The 24,311-nt window shown below is 43.6% G+C and overlaps 1 protein-coding gene across 1 annotated transcript in view; it reads left to right on the top strand.

Moving 5' to 3' along the window:
* Window positions 1-24,311, top strand: part of LOC140271439 (plexin-B1-like) — a 74,818-nt gene that overhangs the window by 38,988 nt on the left and 11,519 nt on the right. Inside the window, exons 2-26 of the mRNA XM_072366662.1 lie at window positions 754-830; window positions 2,026-2,899; window positions 3,159-3,401; window positions 4,605-4,787; window positions 8,304-8,432; window positions 11,637-11,737; window positions 11,831-11,963; window positions 12,077-12,233; window positions 13,128-13,236; window positions 13,372-13,480; window positions 13,784-14,590; window positions 15,924-16,022; window positions 16,202-16,324; window positions 16,695-16,788; window positions 16,909-17,078; window positions 18,535-18,686; window positions 18,760-18,865; window positions 20,488-20,624; window positions 20,763-20,936; window positions 21,852-22,086; window positions 22,177-22,419; window positions 22,510-22,686; window positions 22,782-22,930; window positions 23,040-23,140; window positions 24,077-24,294. Of these exons, the coding sequence (XP_072222763.1) occupies window positions 2,036-2,899; window positions 3,159-3,401; window positions 4,605-4,787; window positions 8,304-8,432; window positions 11,637-11,737; window positions 11,831-11,963; window positions 12,077-12,233; window positions 13,128-13,236; window positions 13,372-13,480; window positions 13,784-14,590; window positions 15,924-16,022; window positions 16,202-16,324; window positions 16,695-16,788; window positions 16,909-17,078; window positions 18,535-18,686; window positions 18,760-18,865; window positions 20,488-20,624; window positions 20,763-20,936; window positions 21,852-22,086; window positions 22,177-22,419; window positions 22,510-22,686; window positions 22,782-22,930; window positions 23,040-23,140; window positions 24,077-24,294 (5,013 nt within the window). The 5' untranslated portion in view covers window positions 754-830; window positions 2,026-2,035. The remainder of the gene's footprint in view (window positions 1-753; window positions 831-2,025; window positions 2,900-3,158; window positions 3,402-4,604; window positions 4,788-8,303; window positions 8,433-11,636; window positions 11,738-11,830; window positions 11,964-12,076; window positions 12,234-13,127; window positions 13,237-13,371; window positions 13,481-13,783; window positions 14,591-15,923; window positions 16,023-16,201; window positions 16,325-16,694; window positions 16,789-16,908; window positions 17,079-18,534; window positions 18,687-18,759; window positions 18,866-20,487; window positions 20,625-20,762; window positions 20,937-21,851; window positions 22,087-22,176; window positions 22,420-22,509; window positions 22,687-22,781; window positions 22,931-23,039; window positions 23,141-24,076; window positions 24,295-24,311) is intronic.

Raw genomic sequence — 24,311 nt, 5'->3', positions numbered from 1 at the left:
TTATTTATTATTACTCCGTCTTATTTCGGTCATGAATAAGTAAAGAGGCGGCCTAAGACACGCTGTCCCACTCAGCAGACACACGCACCTGCTCCAGGATGGCCCCCCGGTCATGGACCAACGCTCACACACTGGCACAGATTCCCCTTCTCCTCCCTTTCATCCCCCTCGTCTTTGTTCTGATTGTAGCCGCGGGGGGTAGACAGTTAGGTGAGACGCCACTGCATCGCAAATGTCTTCGCAATTTATTTGCACTTCCTTTAAATGCTGCCTTTTTTTCCTCCTCCATCACACTCTTATTCTGACATAGACTTGTATTCACGGTCATTATCCGGAGTGTTGGGGTGTAAATGAAATAACACTTTCCGGTATCCCCGTTCAAAGCTTCTCCGCAGATGGTGCTGCACATGAGTTACTTATGTGTTTCTCACTGAGGTCAGTGAAAGGTCTTAGGAACCTGTTCAATCATTGAAGAGGGTTTTTCTAATGCAAAGGCTTTCAGTGTCTACCAACCACTCTACACACAGGTGTTGAGTGACGGCTTTGGAAATGGGAATATAGAGTTGTTGTTTTGAGTGCTCCAGCTGTAAAAGATACTGCGGTTGCTGGTGAAGCTGTAAACGCTCCGAGTTATGAGATAAAAGGTGGAATTAAGCCATTTGGTAACCGAGCCTCCTTAAATCTTGCTTCTTTTTGTTGCTGATCCATCACACTCTCTGCAGGTTAATCATTCTCCATTTCTGTCATTCACAGATGGAGAGAGAACGACTGGGATATGATTGCAGGTGATGCAGCAAAGGAAGTCTTCAGTTTAACAGAGAACATAAATGGTGAAAATCTTTTCTCAGAAATCCTCTTTATGCTGCCTAAAATAAGTTTTTTTTTATTAATACATTTTATTAAGACTGCCAGCAATACTGCTTTTTTTTAAATCTGTGCTTCTAAATTTCTCGATCCTGTCTTTGCCACTTGGCAAGCAATCTTGAAAAATGGGTTTTGGATATTTAATCTAACTTCTGTTCTCGAGATGTGACCCAAAGAGGAGTAAAAAGTGCACTAGTTAGGAGAGATTTGGGTCATTAATGAGCATTTCTGCCATCAGGATGGTCTAGATTGGGGTATTAAATCGCACAGGGTCCTTATTAATTAATAAACTATTATTGTTATCTAAATGCATGTAAACATGTTAGTCCAAACAACATTGAACAAAACTGAGCATCCAGATAATACTGATGGGGTTGACATAGCTCTGTATGTATATACTTATCTACCTCAAATGGGCCAAGACACTCCATCTTTTTGAGTAAACTGGGCTCGGCTTGTTTTTAATAATTTTTGGACTGTGCAGGGGGCGGAGAACTTGCTGAACGGATTAGATTACTGATGATATTTGTGTTCAAATTATCTTCGGTATCTTAAGAAAGATGAGAATTATCTTTAAAGTCTGCATGAAATGTGTCAATGAGGGCTATATTCCAGTATTTATGCATTTCCTCTTAAAATAGAATCTCGTCTTAGAGGGTAACCACCCTCTGAACACCCATCTCCACTGGCCTGATCAGGCACCACCTACTGTTCCGTATTGTTATCCTCAAATTCAAAATTCAAGAAAGGGTTTAAGTGGAGATTAAATTTCTATACAAACCATAGTGCAAGATGAGTCATCAACATTTTTTATCGTTTTCCAGGACATTACAAACACTAAAATACCACTAAGGGTACCTACATATCTATATTTAGCCTTTGATGGATCACATATTGGTGTGCAGATAAAGTAGTAAAACATTTGAATGACTTTGAGGGTTTTTTAAAGTCAGACAAACTGAAATGTGCACGACCTTTGATCAGGAAAAGAGCTTCTTCTTGCTTGCTTGAATTGTTTTGGAACAGATTCTGGCCAACGTAATTTTCCAGTTTAACTCTCAGCTGTCTAAATCTCTGAATTGTGCACTATAGTCAGATAATAGACCATATAAGCAGCCTTTAAACCTGTTAACTGCTCTAACTGTGCTCCTGTCTCCTCAGAGTATTTGCCATGCTACATGGGAAGGCTTTGAACTCCTCCCTGGTCTTCCTCCTTATTCTCACCATCATTGCCGCTGGCCGATGTCACTTTTACCCGCGGTTTTCACGCAATGACACTGAATTCCAGCACCTGGTGCTCCACCCGGACCCCTCTGTGGGGACGGTATACGTGGGGGCCAGGGACTACCTTTTCCAGCTTGATGGATTAGATGGGCTCAGGCTGGATCAGGAGGAGAGCACCGGTCCTGTGAGTGACAGCAAAGACTGCCTTCCTCCAGTCACAGAAACCAACTGTCCACAGGCCAGAAGCACCAGTAATCACAACAAACTGCTGCTGGTGGATCCGAAGGCGTCGGAGTTGATCACCTGCGGTAGCGTCCATCAGGGCACCTGCCAGAAACGAAGCCTGGACTCCATCAAGAAGGTTCTCTTCTCCACCGAGAGGCCCGTGGATACACAGTATGTTGCAGCCAACGACCCGTCAGTGTCCACCGTGGGGCTGGTGGTGGAGCTTCGTGGCGTGAAGAGGACGGTGATGTACGTGGGACGGGGCTACACCGCCAGCCACCCGCCCATCTCCACCCGCCACCTTTCATCAGAACCCGTCTTTTCTTACGAGGAGACGGCGAAGCTGGCTGTAGCTGGACGTCTGTCAGAATACGACCATCACTTTGTGACCACATTCACGCGGCGCTCCTACGTTTACTTTCTGTTTTACCGACGCGACATCAAGTCGGTGTCCAGGGAGTACCGGACGTACGCTGCCAGGGTGTGCCTGGAAGACACCTCCTACTATTCGTATGTGGAGGTTCCTCTCGTCTGCAGCTCACCGTCCTCTCCCTCCAGGACTTACAACCTGCTCCAGGCAGCTCAGGTACTCAGCACCAAACAACCAAAGCACAGACTTATGACTAAAGTTTTACTTGGTTTGCGGAGTTATTCTCCTCATCTTTGAGTGTCTGCCATGTTTTGAATGATTGGTGGAAGTTTATCGGAACATTATCACCTCCTCAGTACTTTAAGGCAGTTGCTTTGAGGCAGAGTAACGACTCAGAACACTGAGTCTGTCTGAATGATTCTCAGATGTCACACTGATCTTTCACTGAGTGTCTCCCACGCCTTTGTTGCAACAGGTGGGACAAGGTGCAGGCCTGCAGGGCAAAGATCTGCTGGGAGTCTTCTCCACCCGCGCCAGCTCAACAAACAACAGTCCCGTGGATTCCTCGGCTTTGTGCGTTTTCCATCTGGACGAGCTCGACAGACACATCGACTCCACCCGGGACCTCTGCTACACCCAAGATGGGCGGGTGGAGGGTAAAGGGGAGGTGGCCTACATAGAGTATGAGGTCAAGTCCAGCTGTGCCAACCTGCCTCTGGTAAGGATGCGGGAAATAGGGGAAAATGCTTTCAGGGAGTGGACGTTAACCCGATTTTGAAGCTGGTCTTTCCTCTTATTAAAGAAAAGCAGATATTTTAGAGCTGTGTGTTCTGCTTCGTGCAGCTCTGTGCTCGTTCATAGCATATATATATATATATATATATATATATATATATATACAGGACTCACTGTAGATACATTAGAGCTATATATCATTAGTAATAATTTGATGCCTGTTACATCAAGCATATCGACACACTTGGCTTAAGTGTTCAGCGTAAGATAAAACAAATGGAATGCACAGCCAAATAACAAGGAAATACCAGACTGGTAAGATTAACCTGAATAATGGCTGGATGGAAGTTTAGTAATGAGCACCCTTCTGAAAAGCCCCGAGCTCCCAGATGCCCGAGGAGAAGCTTTGCCCAGCTGCAGCCATCCAGAGACCCCATGTGCAGCCGCTCAGGTCCCGTCAGCCCACAGAAACATTTAATGGGATCGTTAGGGATCAATAAAGAAAACTAACCCTAAATCATCTGTTCTGCTGCCTAATGAGCTCTGACAAGGAAGGATGGAAGCTCTTTTGAAACTCCTTGACATAAGAGGAGAGAGTAACAGGGAGAGGAAGGGGGAGGAAAGAGAGACATGGGAATAGAAGGACTGTAGCACGGAGAGTGACGGGGGGGGGGGGGGGGGACATTGAAAGAACAGGGAAAGATTGATTAGATCACTATTCCCCTTCCAACCACGATAAGCCATCTTATTTTCATAGTAAACAAACTCTGAACAGAAAAAAAGAGAAGTCTCCCTCCCTCTCTCTTTTTTTTTTTTTTTTTTTTTTTTTTCTCATGGCCAATTATGTGACGCGGCAGTTTGGAGACTTACAGGAAAACAGGATTTTCAGTGGCCGCTTTGCACGAGCAAAAAAAAAAGAAAAAAGAGCAAGTTGGTTGTTTTCAAATGAGTTTGCTCTAATCTGTGGTGCAATCCTCTTACGGGGAATTAAGCGGATTCAGTGGCTCTGAGGCAGTAATAGGAATAAAACCTTGTTGTTTTGAAGCTTCATGCTTTCCAGTTTAATCAAGAACACAAAAGTAATCCTGGAAATTAAACGTATTGAAAAACTAAAAGCAGTAGAAGTTGTGTTTATGTCACAGCGAAACCATTTCAAGCTAACTTTCCGTCCTGTCACATGTTGTAGAATACCCTGAATGCGTACCCATGCGGCTCTGACCACACCCCGAGTCCAATGGCGAGCAGGGCACCGCTGGAAGCTGAAGCTGTGTGGCACACCTCAGGCGCCCGCCTCACTGCTGTGGCCGTCAGCGTCAGGGAGGGACACAGCATCGCCTTCCTGGGAGACTCCAAAGGGACTCTTCACAAGGTAGCCGGCTTCCTGAGAGCCTCCCCCAGCATGCACCTGGGAAAGCAGGGAGAAAACCCTGACTCATTACCATGGCAATAATTATTCCATTTGGCAACTTCTCTTTAAGGGAGTGTTCTAATCTTCCAGTAGGTTACCTAATTCTCTGTCCATACAACCTCACCCTCACGGCTCTAACTGCTCTGCTTGTCTGTAAATCATATCCCAGCAAAGCAAACACACCACATAAAACATGAAAATGTAGTTTAAATCAAGTCTGTGCCAGTTCCCTTATGCCTCCGACTACAGCCTGAAAGATTCCCATCATTCCGGCATTCACAGTGTTCCAACATACACAGACTAGCATACCACCGTGATCCCGCGGTTAATGCTTTTGCTTTTTGTCCTGCCGGCTGTGATTGTTGGAGACCTTGTGCATTTTCTAACTTAATGATGTAAAGCCGCGTGGGGACTTTTGGAAAACTGGTGGACTCGTTTTCTTTCCCCTGCTGCTGAAACCGAAGCGTGTCGCTGCCTTTTGAGCAGCATTTGCATCAGAGAATTGGAGAAGTAACTCTGCTGGGGGGGGGGGGGGGGGGGGGGGGGGTTTCCCTCTAATAGCTCCGTTTTGGTGCATGTCTGTGTTTGGAAATGATTCATTATGAGTAGTTTCGTGTTTCGGTCTCAAGTGAGAGGTGGCGATTTTCCATCCATGTTAAATGTAATCCTACAGTCGTGTATTAGCGATCGATAACCTAAAATCTTTGTCACAAACTTGATTTTTGCACTTGCAATCGGTCGTATCAATTTATATGTGGCTTTGCTGATTTAAAGGAGCAGTTCACCAATTTTATAGGAACACTCATGTGCTTTATTGCCATGAATTTGATGATATAATTGATAGCACTCTCTTGTTTGTACATTAGCTGTAAACTCTGAGTTGGGACTTGTTCAGCTCAGCTGAGCATAAAGACTGCAAGCAGCAGCTGAGGAAAAATATGCCAACTAGCACTTTTTTTGTTTGTGTGATTCATTCTTCAAACAAAATTCAAATAGTCACACTTGCAGGGAGTGGCGTGCTTGAATAATTCCTTTCATGCACAGACTTTCTGAGGTGATAAGTGCTCATCTTTGCTTGGATTTTGAAGAGAGCCAGGCTAGCTTAGCCAATCACCTCCTGGCTCCAGCTGCATAGTAACACACAGACGAGACTGAGATTGAATTTTTCATCTAACTCTTGGCAAGACAGAAGAACACATTTCCAAACGGGGGAAATATTCCTCCAAGATCATCAGAGATCTAAAAGGAATGTTTTAATCAGTGCATATCAGGCTGTTTCTTTAGATTTTAAGATTCTGATTCATTACACCTGCAACTGAAGCATCTTCCTCTGCTCAGGGACTGATGTTTATGATATAAACATGGAGCTTTTTATGGTTAGGTTCAAGCCTTATCTTAACATTTGTGCTCACATTTAAGCAATCTTGTGTTCCCCCCTGTGGAAAGATCGCAGTTTAATATGAATCCAGTGTAACAGAGTAGCCTGAGTTGGAAAAATATTCCAACCTTTGTAAAACAATATGCCCACTGTGTCCTGCTTGCTATAAACCTAGTGTTTGTGAGGAGGGGCTTTCAAAGATGGGGATTGTTGGGCCTCTCCTCAAGTAAAATTAGGAATAGAGGTTGATTTGATTTGGCTCAGTCCTTAGATACTTATGGGATACTCCAGATGTTTTAAGCTGTTGTTTTGAGTCACTTTTACCAACCTTTGCGGGCTTTTTATGTCTGTCATTGTGGTTGTTTTGAGTCTGTTGGTTGTCATTAAGAGTGCCTTAGTGGCTGTTTTACGTCTCTTGGTCGCTATTTTGAGTCTTCAGTCAGTTATTATGTTATTATTTCTCTTTTTGGATATTGTGTCTCTTCATAGTCACCTATATATCTTGTTTAGTTTGCCTTTGGGGTATCTGTGTGTGTCTTGTAGTTTAGTTTTTTTTTGGGAAAACGCATCTAAGAACTGATCTTCAACCATATCACACACATTTACACTTTGAAAACCTCTGCTTTCGAACTTTTTATACTACTGCATGAGTACGTCATACACTATCATCAGATTTACACGTGTTCCAATAGAAATGACCAACCCAAATGAGACAAAAATACTCAGCAGCTGATGTGAGTGAAAACAGAGTCCGGTGTTTTCGATCAGTGGAATGACAACCAGGTTTGGGTGGGCGGCCAGTTTTATCCGAAATTATAGATCCATCTGTCTGATCTTCATAACTCATGTTCATGGAAATGTATCAAGACAATGAGGCCTCAGAAAAGTCTTTAGATGCTCATTGGGCCTGGGGGGGAAGTTGCAAATCTGTCTTAAAGAGTTTGGACTTCATTGTTAAAGTTCACAGGAGTGAACACAGAGAGGAGTGGAGGTGTGTAACGAACCCAGGTAACCTCAAAGCAACTACAGGCCTCTCCCACATTGGCTAATGTTGATGTGCATGATTACACAAGCAGGAAGGCGGTGAACAGCAGTGGTGTACAGGGAAGGTTTGCTATAAGAAAGCCTCTGCGTGGAAAAGTGTTTATCGGCAGTTGATGCTAAAATAGATCTGCAGAGCTGCATCCGTTCAGAATCGTGGTGGTGACGGCTAAAAGAAAATGTCAGGGCATCTATTCGGAAAATGACTCGAGAGGGAGATTTAAGCAGCAGGACGGCAACCCTGAGCGCACACGTCGTCCTACTAAAGGAACGGTTAAGCAAAGTTTTGGAATGGCCTCGACTAAACTGTTTAGTTGTACATGTACACATATTATTTCTACTCAAATAGTAACGTATGGCTTTTTGTTGAGCTCTTCATCAGCTTTTAGGGCTTTTAGAATGCTGTCCAAGACATTTCAAGATGAAATTTATTCTTGAAAAACTGTAGTTTAGCCCTTGCCCAAGTCTGCTTTACCCAGAATAAAGACTGGATTTTTATCCCACATCTCTTTTATTGAATTACTTCAACCTCCAAATCTCATCAAGGCGAGTTTGAACAATGCACTTCATGTTCATGTATGAATGTGAATGATGGGCTAGACATGCTAAATACTAAATATGACATGCACAGCAGTATTCATTTCCTAAAGGGTCGCTAGACATCACACAGCAACTTCGCCTGCCATTATGTGTTGAGAGTATCCTCTTAATGGGACAACACTTTCTCCATTCTGTCTACAGTGATCTCATTAACATGAGGTAACATGAGAGTTTGAAGGCCTTAAATCAGAATCACTTAAGCCAGAGGTGTCTTCCTGTGCTTCATATTAGATTTGACTGTCTGGTAATCGCATTCATGGCCACTTCTGCTGCGATCCTGTGCAAGTGTGATTTGATTTGTGTTTGGGTTGTAAGCTAGAGAAGGTGGTCCTTTAGCATTATTTTCATTTTTGTCGGTGTTAGATTTTTACATCCTGTTGTGGACGTCAAAATGTACAACTAGCAATAGTTACGAAAATGACGAAAGTAACTTGTGTTTTTCTGATGTTGTTGTCCAGGTATATCTCGGCCAAGATGGCGTTGTGGAAGTATACGCCAACACAACGATACATCCCAACTCCCCCATCAACAGTGACCTCTTACTGGATCAGCACGGGTCACACATCTACATCATGACCAAAACTGCTGTAAGTCCACAATGAACGCAGTTACGTACTTTGGGATAGTTTTAGGTTTCATGTTTAAAAAATATACCTAACAGATGTATAAACAGACGCTGCCTTTCTTCACATTCAACCACTCACCCAGATGTCTCCATACACGAGACTGAACATGGCTCGTCATTAATCGTCAGACAATTTATGGTTTGTCAGAGTTTTTCAAGCTTTGATACTTCCTCAAGCTGTGTCTCTCTAAAAGAGACTGAGAGGCAAAGGATATAAAAGCAAACAGAGAGGCCAGCTGGCAGTCTAGGTCAGAAGTCACTAACCCCACTGAGATGGGCACAACAGTCAGCAGGAGGTGTCAGGTCAGACATAACAATGGTATTGATCTGAAAAAGTACCCTCCATTGTGTTGGCACACTCCCTACAGAGTGTGTGTGGGTAGCTATAGATGCTGATAAATGAATATTGGAAACTGGAGGTCTATACACTGAATGGTTTGTGTCAGCCCTAAAGCGCTGAACGCCTTTATGCTAGCTAGTTACATTTAGTATATATGTTTAAAACAGATTAAGTATAATGAGTGTTGCAGCTAGCATAGAGCTAAAGTTCACGTCTATAAGCAAATGAAAATGTAATGTTTGGGGTAAAAAATATTGTAGCCAAAGCCAAACTGCTATGTGTGTCTTGCTGACTAAGGTATTGTATATTTATATGTATTGTAGCACTCTGATAACCCAAAGAAAAACATCCTTTTTTTCTAATGTAGATGTTGTGGCTTTATAATTCAGTCAAATCTGTTGTGTTACAAGCTAGCTAGATAGCTGTGAGTTAGCACTGTGGCTAATTTGAAACAGTAAGGCTGGCGTTGTGCTAAACTAGCTAGCTAGCATCTTTATGACGTCAGCTATGCGAGCAATTATTCTCACATACTGATTTTGGCTGAGTAGCTAGCAAGAGATCAAAGATCTCGCTAGCAAGTTTTGGCAATGCTAATATTAGTCAGTCAGCTCTGATGAAGATGAAGTGTCTCCAGATTGGTTCGGAACAGTTAATTTGCATTTAATTTAAAGCCACCTTGGAGAAACAAAAAAGGAAAAAATATGTCCGAACAACAGCTAATTAGCCACTGACATTCATGCAAGAAGCTACGATTGATTTTAAGCAGCTTTATATATGCGATGAAATTAAAGTAAATGTTAAGTAAATTGAACTTTTAAATGGCCTGTGAGCACCGCAGCACAATAAAGACCGAAACAGCTCACTGACAGCTAACATCCCTAACCAGAGATGACAGTGAGTCATTTTGTATTAAAATGCACAAACCATCACAAAGACTAAAGGAAAATATTAAATATTCCAAGGAGATTTCATTCCTTTGTCATTTAGAGAAGATTGTGGAACCAGACCATTGAATTAAAGTGAAATTACCTCAAAGGCAGCAGAGGCTTTTGCCTCATGATTCCAAATGCAAAACTCTGGTCCCATGTTGTAAAACCATATTCCTCATACATGACCACAAATAGCATCAATAAACTCAGCTAAGGATTTTATGCACATTTTCCATGGTCTATATACTGTTTTTTGTGTGTGTTTGTTTTACTCTATGAGCATGTTGGACAGATCTGAAATCCATTCATGGTGTGGAAAAATGTTGGAATCAGTTACTCAGAATGAATTCTTCTGTAAATAATCTGCACAGCCAAAACTAGCAAGACGTCCAGTGTAATCGTCGTCTGCCATTGACTGAGATGTCAGACGTGCCTTTTAAAGTATGTTTATATTTCTAATGGTTGTAATTTCTGTAGGATGCCGTGACTCATTTTACCTTTGAAATACTGACATAACTTCATTTGACACGGTGAGCTGAAGGGCCCAAACGTTACCACCGTGCTGCTATTTGTCAGAGAAAGAGAGCAGAAACATTCAGCTATAGTAAAAAAGAAAAAAACAGGTGAAGTCAGTCAGTGATGCTGTCAACTTACAAACAAAACCCAAATATCCACAAAAGGTGAGGCGCTGTGCATCATGTAAATTGATACAGGATGCAGTGATTTTCAAATCTCATGAAGAAGAAGCTCCATGTGCACAGTGTTTCTGGATCAAAGCTCATTTAAAGATGAACAAATGAAAGATGAGGTAAAATGAAAAAAACTTTTCTGTGGCCCGATGGCCCAAAATATGAAATTCATACCCTGTGAATAAAGAGGAGTGGGATTGTTATCCGCTCAGAGGCCTGCATCTCTGATGGTGCGGGGGTACATTAGTGCCTGTGGAACTGGGCACATGCACATCAGGAAAGACTCCACTGATATCTGACCATTCAGACGTCTTTTTTCAGGGAAGGTTTTGACTGTTTCAGCAAGATGATGCTAAACCACCTACTGCAACTGTTAAAACTCCATTTCGGTTTACTGTCAAGATTTGTGTTAGAAATAATCAGTTCTTAAGAACAATTTCTGCTGTTTGCTGAGAGACGTACAGCTGGAAACAACAAGCACATTTTAATGTTTGTCCAAGCCCAGATGAAATTGATTATTTATTAACAACTTGCCAGAGATGGATCTTGGCTGTGTGCCAACTTAAGCAAATAAACTGTGGACCTACTTTGTTACTCTGAGGAGAAAAAAGCCTGACGTTTAGACTTTGTCCATCTGAAGAAAGCCTGTTGACCCAGTTAAATCTGTTTTCCAGTGAAGCATTTGAAGTTGAAATGACTTTCAGCAACATTAAAGCTCAAAACAAATATTAAAAGCAGGTCTCTCACATCAAAAGCACGAGGGTTTGCAGTAAGGATTAAAGGTTTATTAATTATGGTCTTGAAAACACTTTAGAAAAGAAGTCCAAAAACAAAGAGCTTCACATAAAGAGTGGTTGAGAGGCTTGAAACAATGGCAAGGTCTCCAGTTGGAGAGCAAAGATCAGTCGGCATGCTCGGTGTGTAAATCAAAATCACAACGCTGTGGTTGCAAATCAAACAAAATCCAAATGAAAAGGCCTCATCCATCATCGGAGAGTCCCATTTCTTTGATTTCTTCGCCACGCAGTCATTGACCAACACGCTGAGTAATCGTTTCTTTATTCTTATTCCCGGAGAATCAAATTTTAATAAAGTTTGGATTGATTTGTTCCTCATTACAGTGCTGTTTCTTTAGGAGTAGAACCCCTGGTATTCACCGAATAAACGTTGTCTTTGATTAATAACCGTCAGGTATTGCTCATTGTCAGGTGGAAAAGCGTCCTGTGGCAGAATGTGGAGACTACTTGGACTGTCAGTCCTGTCTGTCTGCCAGAGACCCGTACTGTGGCTGGTGTGTCCTGGAGGGACGGTGAGTTTGTTGACTTTTTCTCTGCATCTTCTCTGCTCTTTGTTGCCCGTTTCCTTCACTTTCTGACACGCAACGTTTCCATGGGGATTTCAGTTGTGGCCAGCGGTGGGAGTGCCAGCGCGGCTCTGTGCAGGGCCAGTGGTTGTGGAGTTTCAACCTGACACAACAGTGCCTCGGCGTCCAGCACCTCAGCCTCTATAACATCAGCCGCGGGGAGAAAACCGATGTAATGCAGTGGGCAAAGACAGGAAATTGTTTTATACTGTGCCAGCTACGACCGTCCATGACTCCTTTTTCTTTCTTCTTCCCTCTTTTCTTGACGTTTCCGCTCCCATCCAGATTGCATTGTCAGTAGAAGGCCTCCCCGGTCTAAAACAAGGAGAGGCCTACTCTTGCTTCTTCCAGGACACAGAAACTCCTGCTTTGCTCACGACCACCGGTGTGATATGCTCCACCCCCGATGCCAGCAATTTGCCCCCCATTAGTCAGGGAGACGGTGAGTGTTTGCCCCAATAAATATACCAAATCCCTCATGTTTTTTAAAAACGTACAAAACTTCACTTTAATTGTTAAACTGTTGACTCTTGGGGCATTAGCCAATGTTTCTGGGCTTTTGATGGATGGGTTTTGGGGCCAAAACTTCCTGTTAGCTGGTAGTTTGGACGTTTTATTTTCTAGCCAGTGTGTCCCACTTTAAAAACATGAAAACAAAACCCATTTAAATGTGACAGAGCTGAAAGATTCTGAAGTGATGTTCAGTCTGAGTACACCTCAACCTCTAATGGTCAATGTAAGGTGGTTAGCACATGTTAATCTAGCCTATCAGTGCAGATGCATTACTGAGGCTGTTTGTAAACTGGGGATGTACACACTGTAGTGTTTTTCTCCCGTGAATAAAACAGCAGCAGCAGCAGCTCTCCAGTATCTCTGGATCAGTGGGAGATGGTCCCACAGGAGACATGCAGCATGAGTCACATGATCCAGCTCAACCCTTAACGACAGCCCAGCCGCGCTGTGTTCAACGTGATGATGAAATCTTCTGGTATCACGCTGAACTTCCAGTTCGAGATGTCCCACTTTTACTCCTGCTGTGTTACACAAAGTGTAGAGAAGATGTTCTCTAAGTTTTTCTTTAAACCCATAAAAATCCAGGCGACACTTTTTATAATTGATAAGAAGTTTTAGCAAAAAAAAAAATCGCGCTTATATTGGGGACAAAAACGTCTCGAGTGCAGCAAACTATGAGAAAATAAAGCCAAAAACAAACCCTCCTGTACTAAAATCCAAACCAGTGCCGGAAGCTTTATTCATACCTGTTGACAGAAAATAGAGTTAAAGAAATTCAAAGCACTGATGCCGACATTTATTCAGTCGTTTCCCTTTAATCCAGAGTTTGTAATGGTGACCCTGTCGCTGCGCTTCGTGAACGTGACCGTAGCGGAGACTGAATTCACCTTCTACAACTGCAGCTTGGTCCAGGAGCTTTCTGGACGCAGGCCGTGAGTACACGCCGCACGCTTTTTTAACGCTTTTTAATGCGTTGTGTGTTAGCAGGCTGCGAGGCGTTCTCACCTCCTTACATCCGCTGCCATGTATTTCGTAACTCCAAAGGCTGTTCTGTTGTGCCCTGCTAGGTGCCAAGGTTGCATTAGCAGTCGCTGGGGGTGTAACTGGTGCATCCACCAGCACGTCTGCACACATGAACACACATGCAGGCAAGGAGTCACCATCTACAACCGCAACGTGAGTCACCATCAGGTCTGAAAGGGAAGGCTCTGTTGTTTTATTGAGAAATCTATAGGAAAACACTGAAGCACCAGACATTTTCTCATGCACATCTGTCATGTTTGGTTCAGTTTTACTTGCTTTTTAGTCCTTTCCCCCCCCTTTAATTTACACCATAAATCATCTTTTTTCGGTATCACTCCTGAGTTATTTCTTAATGTTTCTGCATTGTCTCCTTTTTGTTTTTATCCTAATTTTATTTCTCCTCCACCTCCTTTGTTTCCTTCTCCTCTTGTTTACTCGTGCTCCTCCGTCATCAAGTTCAAACCGCCAACACCCACCATCCCACCACCCACCAGAAAACCAACCCCATCACCTCCTCCCACCACGACTGCCCCAACAACAACCACCACCACCACCACCACTACAACAACAACAACTACAACAACAACAACAACCCCTACAACAACACAACCACCACCCACTGAGACATCTGCTCCCTCCACAACAGCTGCCCCCTCAGCCACCACCACTGTGACACCCCCCACTACCCCTTATGCTGAATCCACCACACCAGTGACCTTGTCCACAACTTCCCTCTTTGTAAGGATCTCCACCCAGGCCACCACCACACACACCAATCTCACAGCAACAGAGGGGTCCCTCTCTGATCTGGAGGGAATGACGAAAGGAGCTGGTGCCACCACGAGTGACTCTTCAAAGGATGTGGATACCGTGTATATCACAGATGAAAGTCCCCACACTACATTCCCCAGCAGCACCAGTGGCCACGTCGACTCTCTCCTGAGTGTTTTTGAGCCCTCTGGTGAAGCAGTGGGCTCTTCTTCTGAGATAAGCTCAACTACTTCCAGTGAAGCGGCCCCTTTAATCGAGCGCTCTATCAGCGACGACGAGGAAGCCATTCCTCTGACCACCTCCGAGGAGAATGTCTCACCTCCTTGGTTGAATGGGTGGGAGAGGCCAGAGGGAGAGATTGAGATGGACTCTGAAAGGGGTCCATCTGTTGTCCCTCCGTTCATCTTTACACAGCCACCTGAGACAGTTATTGAACTCTACTCTGATCCGGCAACAAACCCACAATCTGATTCTTCAGACGAGTATTTTCTGGTGAGTGAAGAGGTGACGTTTTGTGGCGGTGCAGAAACGTGGCTACGAAACACTGCTACACATTTATTTTCATGTCCAGAGTGAGAAGGAAACATTGCTACCACTCTCATATCTGTGTGTTTAAAGCAAAGCTAACATTTCAGGACTCTTAGTTTTTTTACGGCTTATTTTACCGTAACTTATTTTATTCAATTGTAGATTAGTTGAATTTATCTTATTTTATTGTTAACTCATTTTATCTTACCTTAACTTATCTTATTTTGGTTCAATTTAGCTTATTTTGTCTTAGTTTATCGTGGACTAGTTTAGTTTAGCTTGTTTGGTTCTGCTCAAACAAAGCAGAGTCCACCTTCCAACACATTTTCCAGTCTTTTAATTCCAGGTTATATCTGTTGTGTTACTCTATTTAAGAAAGCCATGCAGGCTGTTAGCCCTGACACCAGGCTTTATGTTAAGCTAAGCTAGCTGCGTCTTAGTTTTACCTTCATTTTTAACTTACAGATGAGGAAAAGGGTGTCAATTCTCTCATTTAAATCCGTCCTAGATCCTCTTTCAAAAGTGTAAAACTCTTCCTTTACAGTAAAAAAAATACAGTGAGGATGAAAGCTTTAATGAAGGGTCAGTTATTCTGAATACTGCAAGCGCAGTTTTCCTTTCAGGCTCTCCTGACTACAAATCTGGCTGCGACTGAAACAAAATCAATGTCATCCCAATTGTTAAGATGCAGCTGAGTGATTTAAAGCATTAACCTGCCGGGTTTTATTGACTCGTCCACCCTCTCCATTTCGTTTCTGGTCAACCTGTTTAGTGCAGCTGGTAAGTAATGAGGTTTCACTAACTCAGCATTTCCTCCTGCAAGCGAAAGAAGCTACATTTCCACCTCTGATCATCTTTCAAGAAGAATTCCCCTCTTAGGGTTTACTCACATTCATATCATTGTCAGTTTTTTTTTTTTTTTAGTTTTTTTTTTTACATGTTTTGTTTCTTTTTGTGGACTAGCTTATTTTTTAGAGGATGTGTCTGCCCTGATGAGTAATGTTTGGGTTTGGAAGGTTCAGAAGAATGATAAAGCAACACTGATTGTCATGCTTCACGCTAATCTCTCTCAGTTAAAGGAAACACCAACAGTTCAGAGAATCTCGTCACGGTGCCCCTATGTGCTGTGTCGGCACAAACATTTGCTTGTTAAATTTAACGTTCAAGAATCCGAATAACAACGCGAATGGGAGCCAGGCTTGATTTAGCGACTAAACAAAGGACGGCCGTATTTAAAGGCCGTCGACGCGTTTGTCTGCGTTGTTTTATGTTTGGGTGTCTCACAATGTCTCCACAGGAATGCCCGTGTGTGGAGAGAGTTCAGGATTCTTCTCTGCTCCCCGTCAATGTGGAGAGGAAGATCACGCTGGTGGGCCAACACCTGAACTTGTTTGAGGTAACGTAGCGATCTGTGAGGAGGACAACATTTTAGCTTCGTTTTCTTTGAGAAGACGAAACAAATCCAAGCTCCTCGCTCTGCTGCTCCAGAGTCTGGAGTCTGGGGGGAAAAAAAGTCCAATTATGCTTATTTTATGATGAATCTGTTGTTGGTTAACTTATGTGGTTGGCATTCAGGATGAGAATTTGGACTACGAGTGCCTGTTGGACATTGAGAATCGGTCAGTGGTGGTGGAGGCCTTCGTGGAGCCGGACGCCTCTCAGCCAGAGGTCTACTTTATCACCTGTCAGCCACACCAGGTCAGCAGCAGTCACCCCTAACGTCTGGAAATGATGAGGAGGAGCGTCAATATATTCATTCACTCCTTGTTTTCTCTCATAATTCCTCCCTTTTACTTATTATTCTAGTTTTAAAGCCTACATGGACAAACTGGACTTTCAGCTAATTAAACTAAAACAGGAGTTAGTATTTATTAACAGTGTAAACTTAAGTTATCCTTATTTAATCGTCTATAAATCAGTTCTAATCAACAAAAAGGATCATTTTACAATAAGCCAGCGGCATACTACATGAACTAAACCTGATAATCAGGTGGTTTAGTACATGTTTGCATGACATGGGCTCATACGCATGCACTGATTTGGCTGCTTCCTGCTCTTCTTCTTGCAGTATGTGTATTCCCTGTTGAAGGAGGAATATCCCGCCACGATCAGTGTGAGGAGGAAAAACAACTTCCTCATCGACAGCGCTGAGAACCTGAACGGTTTGTACCGCCGCCGCTTGGCGTTTCTGCCCGGTAGAAGTTAGAGTGACCGAGCGCGTGTCGCGTATTGTTTCATGAGAAATACCGGCCCTTTGCTCCTTGTCTCTCCTCTCGCCTCAGTGACTCTGTTCAACTGCTCAGTGGGTCGGTCAGACTGCAGCCGGTGTCGCACCGCCGACCAAAAGTACGGCTGTGTTTGGTGTGCCGGCGCCGCCGGCTCTCGCTGCGTGTATCAGGACTCGTGCTCGGATGAGGTCAAACACACCTGCCCCGCTCCGGTCATCCACTTTGTAAGATTCTTACCCTCTTATGAACACTTTTTAAGCTTGTCTTTGCTTGAGAGAGAAAGGTGTGTGATGGCAGTGCTTTCATCGGTGCTGAAAATAGAAAAATGGGTTTCATTGATGTGGTGGGACAATCCAGTCCAAATTGGTCTCAAAAATATGTTTTCTTCGTTACTTTGCTTTAAAGCGCTGTTGAACAATTTGAAAATACAGCCAGCATCCTTTGCTTTTGATTGGCACCTGAATTGAGGCTAAAAGAGCTTTAATGTCGCAACAAAAGTCAACAGGACTCTGCTTTGTGTCTGACCTTCTTCTGCCAGCTTTTAATGAGCTTGTAGAGGACTGATGCATCCAATATCCAGCAAACCCTAAAAGCAAGACTTGACTACGTTGTCATGCGTGAGAAGCCTAAACTGCGTTCTGGATATTTTTTTCCAGAGTTTATGAGGTAAAAACATGGAAAACAGACAGCAAAATGAAATCTATGCGTTTGAAGATGAAGTGGAGGCGTGCACTTGGAGGAGATTTCTGTGGACTGTCGGGAGCTGTTTTAGGAAAGACTCCAGAAATTACCTTTAGAAAACACTGTGAAAGATGAACCCTTTTTACTATTTTTGACTTGTGGATGCATCTGATTATGTTTTCCAGCTGATGTACACTCAGGGTTTGCCATGTTTTTACTGGAGATTCTTAAAAGCGAAATATCAGAAATGTGTTTTTGAGTTTTTACGTCTACGCCAGCTTAGAGTGAGCTCGGAGAAAAATGTTCCTCCTCAGCCATTTTCTCTGAAAACTTTCTTCAATCAGAATCAGGAATCAGAAAACAAAAAAAGCCAAAGATAACAATAATTTAAATGATGATAAAACAAGACTAAATATGTCAAACTTTATGTAAAGCTATGTAGAAAAATAAGCATATTATGTATATAACTCTAGTGCTCCTGTATTGCACGTAATAATATAAAAAAGTGAACAATTTGGTGGTAATTGCACATGATGATGATGTTGTTTATGAGTACGTGTGTTTAAAGTTTGTGTAGTTTGGATTTAAACAGCAATTTAAAGTATCTCTAGCACAAGCTCACGGATTTAATATAAAAACGAGTTCTATATTACATATAAACTATATAAATAATACTATATTAATCCACACTTGGATGATTTTATACAATTATGATCCAAGTTTAGTATGAATTTATGGTTTTAGGCGGGTGAAGCGGCACCACCCTCATCATTCCTCTTCTTATCTCTACATTCAAAACAAAACTCAAGCTGCCGAGTTGAGTCACGATGAAACAACCCGATGAGGTGTTTGTCACCCAAATAAATCTGTTTCTGCACGCTGGTCACGTTGTCTCTGACATCAGAGCAATTCACACGCTTATTGAATAGACAGAAAGTTGGATTATGATCCAGTTCGCAGGCATCAAGATCAGACTTGCACGTCCTTCTTGTGTTTCAGTTGGACCCGGTTTCTGGTCCCGTGGAGGGAGGGACGGTGGTGACCATTTCGGGCTCCAACCTCGGCCAGAGAGTGGAAGAGATCCAGAGCTCGGTTACAATAGCCGGAGTCCCCTGCAGCGTCATCCACAGCAGATACGAAGTCTCCTCGAGGCAAGGCATCTGCACGCCGTGGGCCTTCCCCCATCTTTCTCCACAGTGACGGTCTTGTGACGTTCTCTTGCAGGATAGTGTGTGAGACCACCAGCAGTGGAGCAGAGAGGAGCGGCCATGCCTCGGTCCAAGTGAGGGAAGGAGGAGTCGGGCTGTCGGCTCAGATCTTCAGCTTCCAGGTACAGTCAGCGACAGCCACAGTATTGTGATAACGCCTCTGAAACAGGCGTTTTATTTTCAATGCAGCATTAGCAAATATGTATGCAGAGTAAAGGGTTACACCCCATAAAGTTAGGAGAGTAACCAGCTGATCTTTGCTGGTTAATTAACCGTGTTAACCTGGTTAATTAACCGTGTTATCTCGCTTGTTAGCACGCCTGTAGTTGGCCGTTCTTTTCACCGATGCTTGAAACGACAGCATCACCTTGGATTTGGTAAAGACCGTTAGATGATGCTCCTGGAGAGTCATGTCTTTTATACGCGCTTGCAGGGAGCTGCCAGCGGCTGGGCGGCGGAGCACACACCCACCCTGGATCGGGCCACCAGTCCATCACAGAAACCAATGAAACAAACAAACAAGCATTCACAGTCACACTCGCTGCTGGAGACATGAAATCATATTTGAGTTCTGCCTCCTCTGAGCACTCCAAGCCATAGCCACAGCCGTCTGTTGTTTTTTCGGTACCCAAAAGATTCCCAAAACTCCGCCTGAAGTCCCTTTTTTGGGGGTCTCAGGGTAAGAGGTTTAAGTGTTACCGGAGAACGGGGGAGCGATGCTCTCTGCTGCTCCCAGTATGAGGAAATCCTCCTGATGCTGGAAAATGTTCATGGTTTTGAAACGGACCTTTTAAAATGATGGTAAATCTTGTAACCAGGAAGCAACCCGTGCTTTTTTCAGCTCACACTCAAATAAATGGAGATCAGGTAAAGTTATTTAAAATCGCTCCGTTTTAAAGTAATTTAAGCAAACAGGCAGTGAGACAGTTTCGTTTTCTGAGGACTTATTTATTAGATGTTGTTTCTACCTTTCACCCAGGCTTTCAGTCATGGTTTAACCTCCATATATGAATACTTAGAGTGAAGAAAATCACACACTGGGTTACTGAAATCAAATGCTGAGACGCTCGTAAACACAGTTGCTTCTACAACACTGTGAAACCATGCAGAAATACTTACAACACCCAGTTCAAAGGCAGCACTTCTGGCGTGTTTTCCCCCTGAGTTCTGCTCAGATTCACTCACAAGAATACGGTAATGGGCCTTGGGCGTGGACGCCAACAAACCGAGCGGGCCCTCGCTGAGAGGAGGCTCCTCTGGAGCAGATCGGGTGCAGCGTTACGGCAAATCGTGCACAAATTCCGTCGTTTATTTTGGAAAATAGCACTGCTTTCACATAAAAAAAATATCTGTCTAATTAAGGAAATAGCACCCCCCCCACCTCCCTATCTGTGGCTGGTCTTAATTAGGCCTCACCAGTGCCTGCTGAAATGTAAGTAAAGCACAGCTCTACAATAAAGTCACAGCTCCTCGGCTTATTTACATAACAGTAAAGGGACTGAAGCTTTGATGGAAGCCTTAATTAATTGTCCCAAGTGACAAGCAGATTAATTGTTAAACGGGCTGGCTGTGAGGCAGCCTTCTAGAGTTTCCCAGAATGCCCTGGTGTTTCTTTTTATCTCCCCAATAAATCACACTCTCTGTATTGGATTATTGATTAGACTTTCCTCTTCTTCTTTTTTTTTTTTTCCTCTCATTCATCGCTCTGGTGTATCTCTTCCTGTCCTGACTTGTCCATCCTCAGAATCCCACACTCAGCAGCATTTTCCCTAAACGAGGGCCCAAGGCGGGGGGCTCGTCTCTCACCATCAGAGGTCGAAGACTGAGGACTGGACACGCAAGTGAAGTCGGTGTCCTCATCGGAGGAGTGCCCTGCTTGATGTAAGTGTCCCCAAGGGGCTGTTAACTTGTAAAAAAACTAACTAAAACTAAACAAGAATGTGTTTATGTAACCGTCCAGAAAGGAGGTTAAAATGAATAATAAAAAAAAAAGAAAAGAAATAATCTTCCTCTGCACAGGCTGGACGTCCAGGAGGATCAGATCAGCTGTAAGACCAGAGGCAGCAACAGAACAGGAGAGCACAGCGTCACCGTGCGCTTCGGGGGAGCAGAGCGCCATCTGCAGGGTCTGGTGTATCATTACACCCCGAACCCCAACATCACAAAGGCCACGCCATCCAAAAGCTTTCTGAGGTATCAAATAAAGCTGTGCATCCGAAACTTCAACATTACACCCAAACCGACCAAGATTCTGCCCTAAAAAACACCAACCGTAAGAAATAACTGAAAAGGTAGCATTAAAAGTCTGTTTTACCCCTCTTTTATCTATTCCTCGTTGTTGTTTTTGCTTGTGAATGTCCCATAATCTGTTCCTGTATTACCAGAAAACCTTTCACGCTGTAAAAGTTGCACCGAGAACACAAATGAATTAATTTAATGTAACAATTACTGACATCTTGTGGTCAAATTGGAGTTGGCAACCATTTCAAATGCCATCCGCCCATCATCTATTAATGTTCTGCATCTATATATTGGTAGATATTAAACATTGCACGTCATCAGCTATTTCTTTCTCTGAAAAGTGTTTGTCTTTATTTTCTGCCTTAGTTTAGCCAGATTTGCTTCAACTCAACATTTTTGGTTTATTTGCTGAAGTGTGATAATGAGTATTCTCTTATTTCTCACATTTGTACCTTTAAAATCTCACAAAACAGCATGTCCGAGCGCTTATTTCTCAGCTTTCCTCCTCTCCGTCTCCATGTGAACAGTGCTCTTCTTCTTTAATCTACTTACGGTCGTAATGTGGCTGTTCTCCAGCGTAGAAAGACCTTTAATAGCTTTAATAGAAAGAAATGGTTCATTCTAAGATATCTTTGTTATTCTTACACTTTAATATTTTGAATGCAGTATTTATTTATTTATTCTTTTTACGTGAAAGTTAGCGTGTGCTGGATGAAGAGTTTGTCACTTTAATTTGAAACCGAATTGGCCACATAAGCAGCAAAGATAAGAAACCAGAAAAGTGTTTGACAGCAAAGAGCGAGTGTGGTCTCAGTGCAAAGAGTGATAACATTTTGTGTCCTGCTCTTGTCCTCCTTCGCCCTGCAGTGGAGGCAGAATCATCAGCGTTTCCGGTCAGAACCTGGATGTGGTCCAAGAGCCCAAAATGAGGGTGACCCTCAGTCCTCCCGATGCTCTTCCTCCCAGAAGGAGACGGAGCATCAGGAGGAAGGACGACGGCCGACCGAGCGGGCGGCGTGATCCCCAGGGCTCGCTGAAAAGGTGGAGGAGGATTGTTCCAGAGACAAACTGCCCGGAGGGAGCGCTCTGCCATGTCAAACACGTGAGAGCTGTTCGCACCCTTCTGTGGACATTTTAGAATAAGCTTGAAGTTGTTGTTTGGAGCTTAAACTGTCCCTGTCCTCTCCGTCAGTTCGAATCTCGCTGCACAGTCAACAGCTCCTCTCTCATGTTGTGTCCGACCCCTGCTGTGGGTCCAGAGGCCAGAGGGGCCAGGGTGAAAGTCCACTTCCTGTTGGACAGTCTCCATTTTGACTTCAGCTCTGTGGCTAAGGAAGCTTTTAGCTATGAACTCGACCCAAAGCTCTACAAGCTGAACCGGAACGACTCGAGCAAGCCGTACCACCACAAACCAGGCAGCATCATCTCTGTTGAGGTGTGTAACCTGTAACCTGTAACCTGTAACTCGTCCTCCTTCTGCTGCTTTAGCTAACCTCAAACGGTATGACCTGATCCTCCCTTCCAGGGGGAGCGGCTGGATCGTGCCATGTTCAAGCATGAGGTGGAGGCTCGGATAGGGGAAGGCTTCTGCGTGGTGAAGACCCTGACGCACAACCACTTGTACTGTGAACCACCGGCCCAGCAGCCCTCTGTCACAGCCAGTAAGAAGCAGGATGGGATGGAGAGTCTGCCTGAGTTCACTGTGAGTGGATGAAGAACCCAGAAGTCGAGTTTTCTTCTAGTTTGTAGTACTTTTCTCCTCTTTTATCAGGTAAAAATCTTTAATTGCGCCTACAGGTGAAAATGGGAAATCTGAACTTTCCACTGGGCAGAGTGCAGTACGACAGCCAGGCACAGTCTACATTTCCTCTGGAGGCTCAGGTGGGAGTCGGAGTGGGAGCCTCCATAGTGGCTCTTATAGTGCTCATCATAGTGCTCATATACAGGTAAACATATCGCCACCTGAGCTCAGCTGATTTAAACTGTTGGTCATCAACAAAACCGCAAATTCCCATTCCTCCTTTGTGCTTAAACATGATCTTTGCTGTGCTTCAGGAGAAAGAGCAAACAGGCCATGAGGGACTATAAGAAGGTACAGATCCAGCTGGAGAACCTGGAGACCAGCGTCAGGGACCGCTGTAAGAAGGAGTTCACAGGTACAGTCCACCCTCTCCTACTGACCTCATGGTTGTCAGGCGCCTAATCACCGTGTTTGGGTGGAAAGTCGCATGCAGTTGTCTGATTTGGCAAGTGAAAATAAACGATGCTTTTGTTAAAAACCTTGTTACTGTTATCACAGACTGAGTTATCACGTGTTTTTTAACTGCCTAAGTCTGGCTAAAAAGATGATAAAACCAACATGACAGCCAGGTAAAAAAAGATTATTCCTACAGAGCTGGTCAGAAGTTTCAGTCTCATCCAGGAGGTGTCTAAGGACAGCTGTGTCCACCGTCCGGTATTAACTGATTATTAAACATGTTCATCTACAGCTGTTTTAAATAGTTCAACTTGAGCAGCATAAAGTCACTCTCGACGCTTTTTACAGACCTGCTTTTTAACAAGCGGAGCAGCTTTTCACCGAAGTTTAAACGGGTTTAAAATGTCGCCGTAGTGCGATCCTGTGCAGATAAAACCCATTTACCATGTTTCTGTTTGACAGTGTAAGACACGTGAACGCAGAAAAAAAACATTGAAACGTCAAAGAGCAGTTTTACGGCAACAAAACTGCCAGTTAGGACCTTTTATATTTCCAGTACAAACCAGTTTCAAGTTGGTATCAGCCGTTACGTTTCAGTCAAAGAATGAATTTGCAACAAAAATGTTATTTATTAGTTGTCCTTCTTGTTATTCTAGGTTTTATGAACACTCAGATGATTCTAAATAAAGCATGTACTGTGGATTGTGTTGTTTTCTCCTAACTGACCCCAGATTATTAGTCAAATATACATTTTTCTCCTTAATTGGCCCTCAATTTATCCATTTTAGGCGCGTAACTGCTTGAAAAGTAAAACATATCAGCCTGAGATAATAATACGTCACCTCTCTAAATGTAAAGCTTGGGAACTAAACTCTGGCCTTTACTCACGTTTTAGACCTGATGACAGAGATGATGGACATGTCCAGTGATTTGGTAGGTTCAGGAATTCCCTTCCTGGATTACCGGGCCTACGCCGAGCGCATTTTCTTCCCTGGCCACCAGGAGTCGCCACTGAGACGAGATCTGGACGTTCCAGAGAGTCGAAGACAGACGGTTGAGCAGGGGCTGGTTCAGCTGTCCAATCTGCTCAACAGCAAACTCTTTCTCACAAAGGTCAGCCAGTAGTTGGC

This window comes from Leuresthes tenuis, unplaced genomic scaffold, assembly GCF_036924035.1.
Source record: "Leuresthes tenuis unplaced genomic scaffold, fLeuTen1.0.hap1 SCAF_16, whole genome shotgun sequence".
Classification (NCBI taxonomy): Eukaryota; Metazoa; Chordata; class Actinopteri; order Atheriniformes; family Atherinopsidae; genus Leuresthes; species Leuresthes tenuis.
Note: the sequence above shows the minus strand (reverse complement) of the source record. Positions and strands in the feature narration are given on the sequence as shown.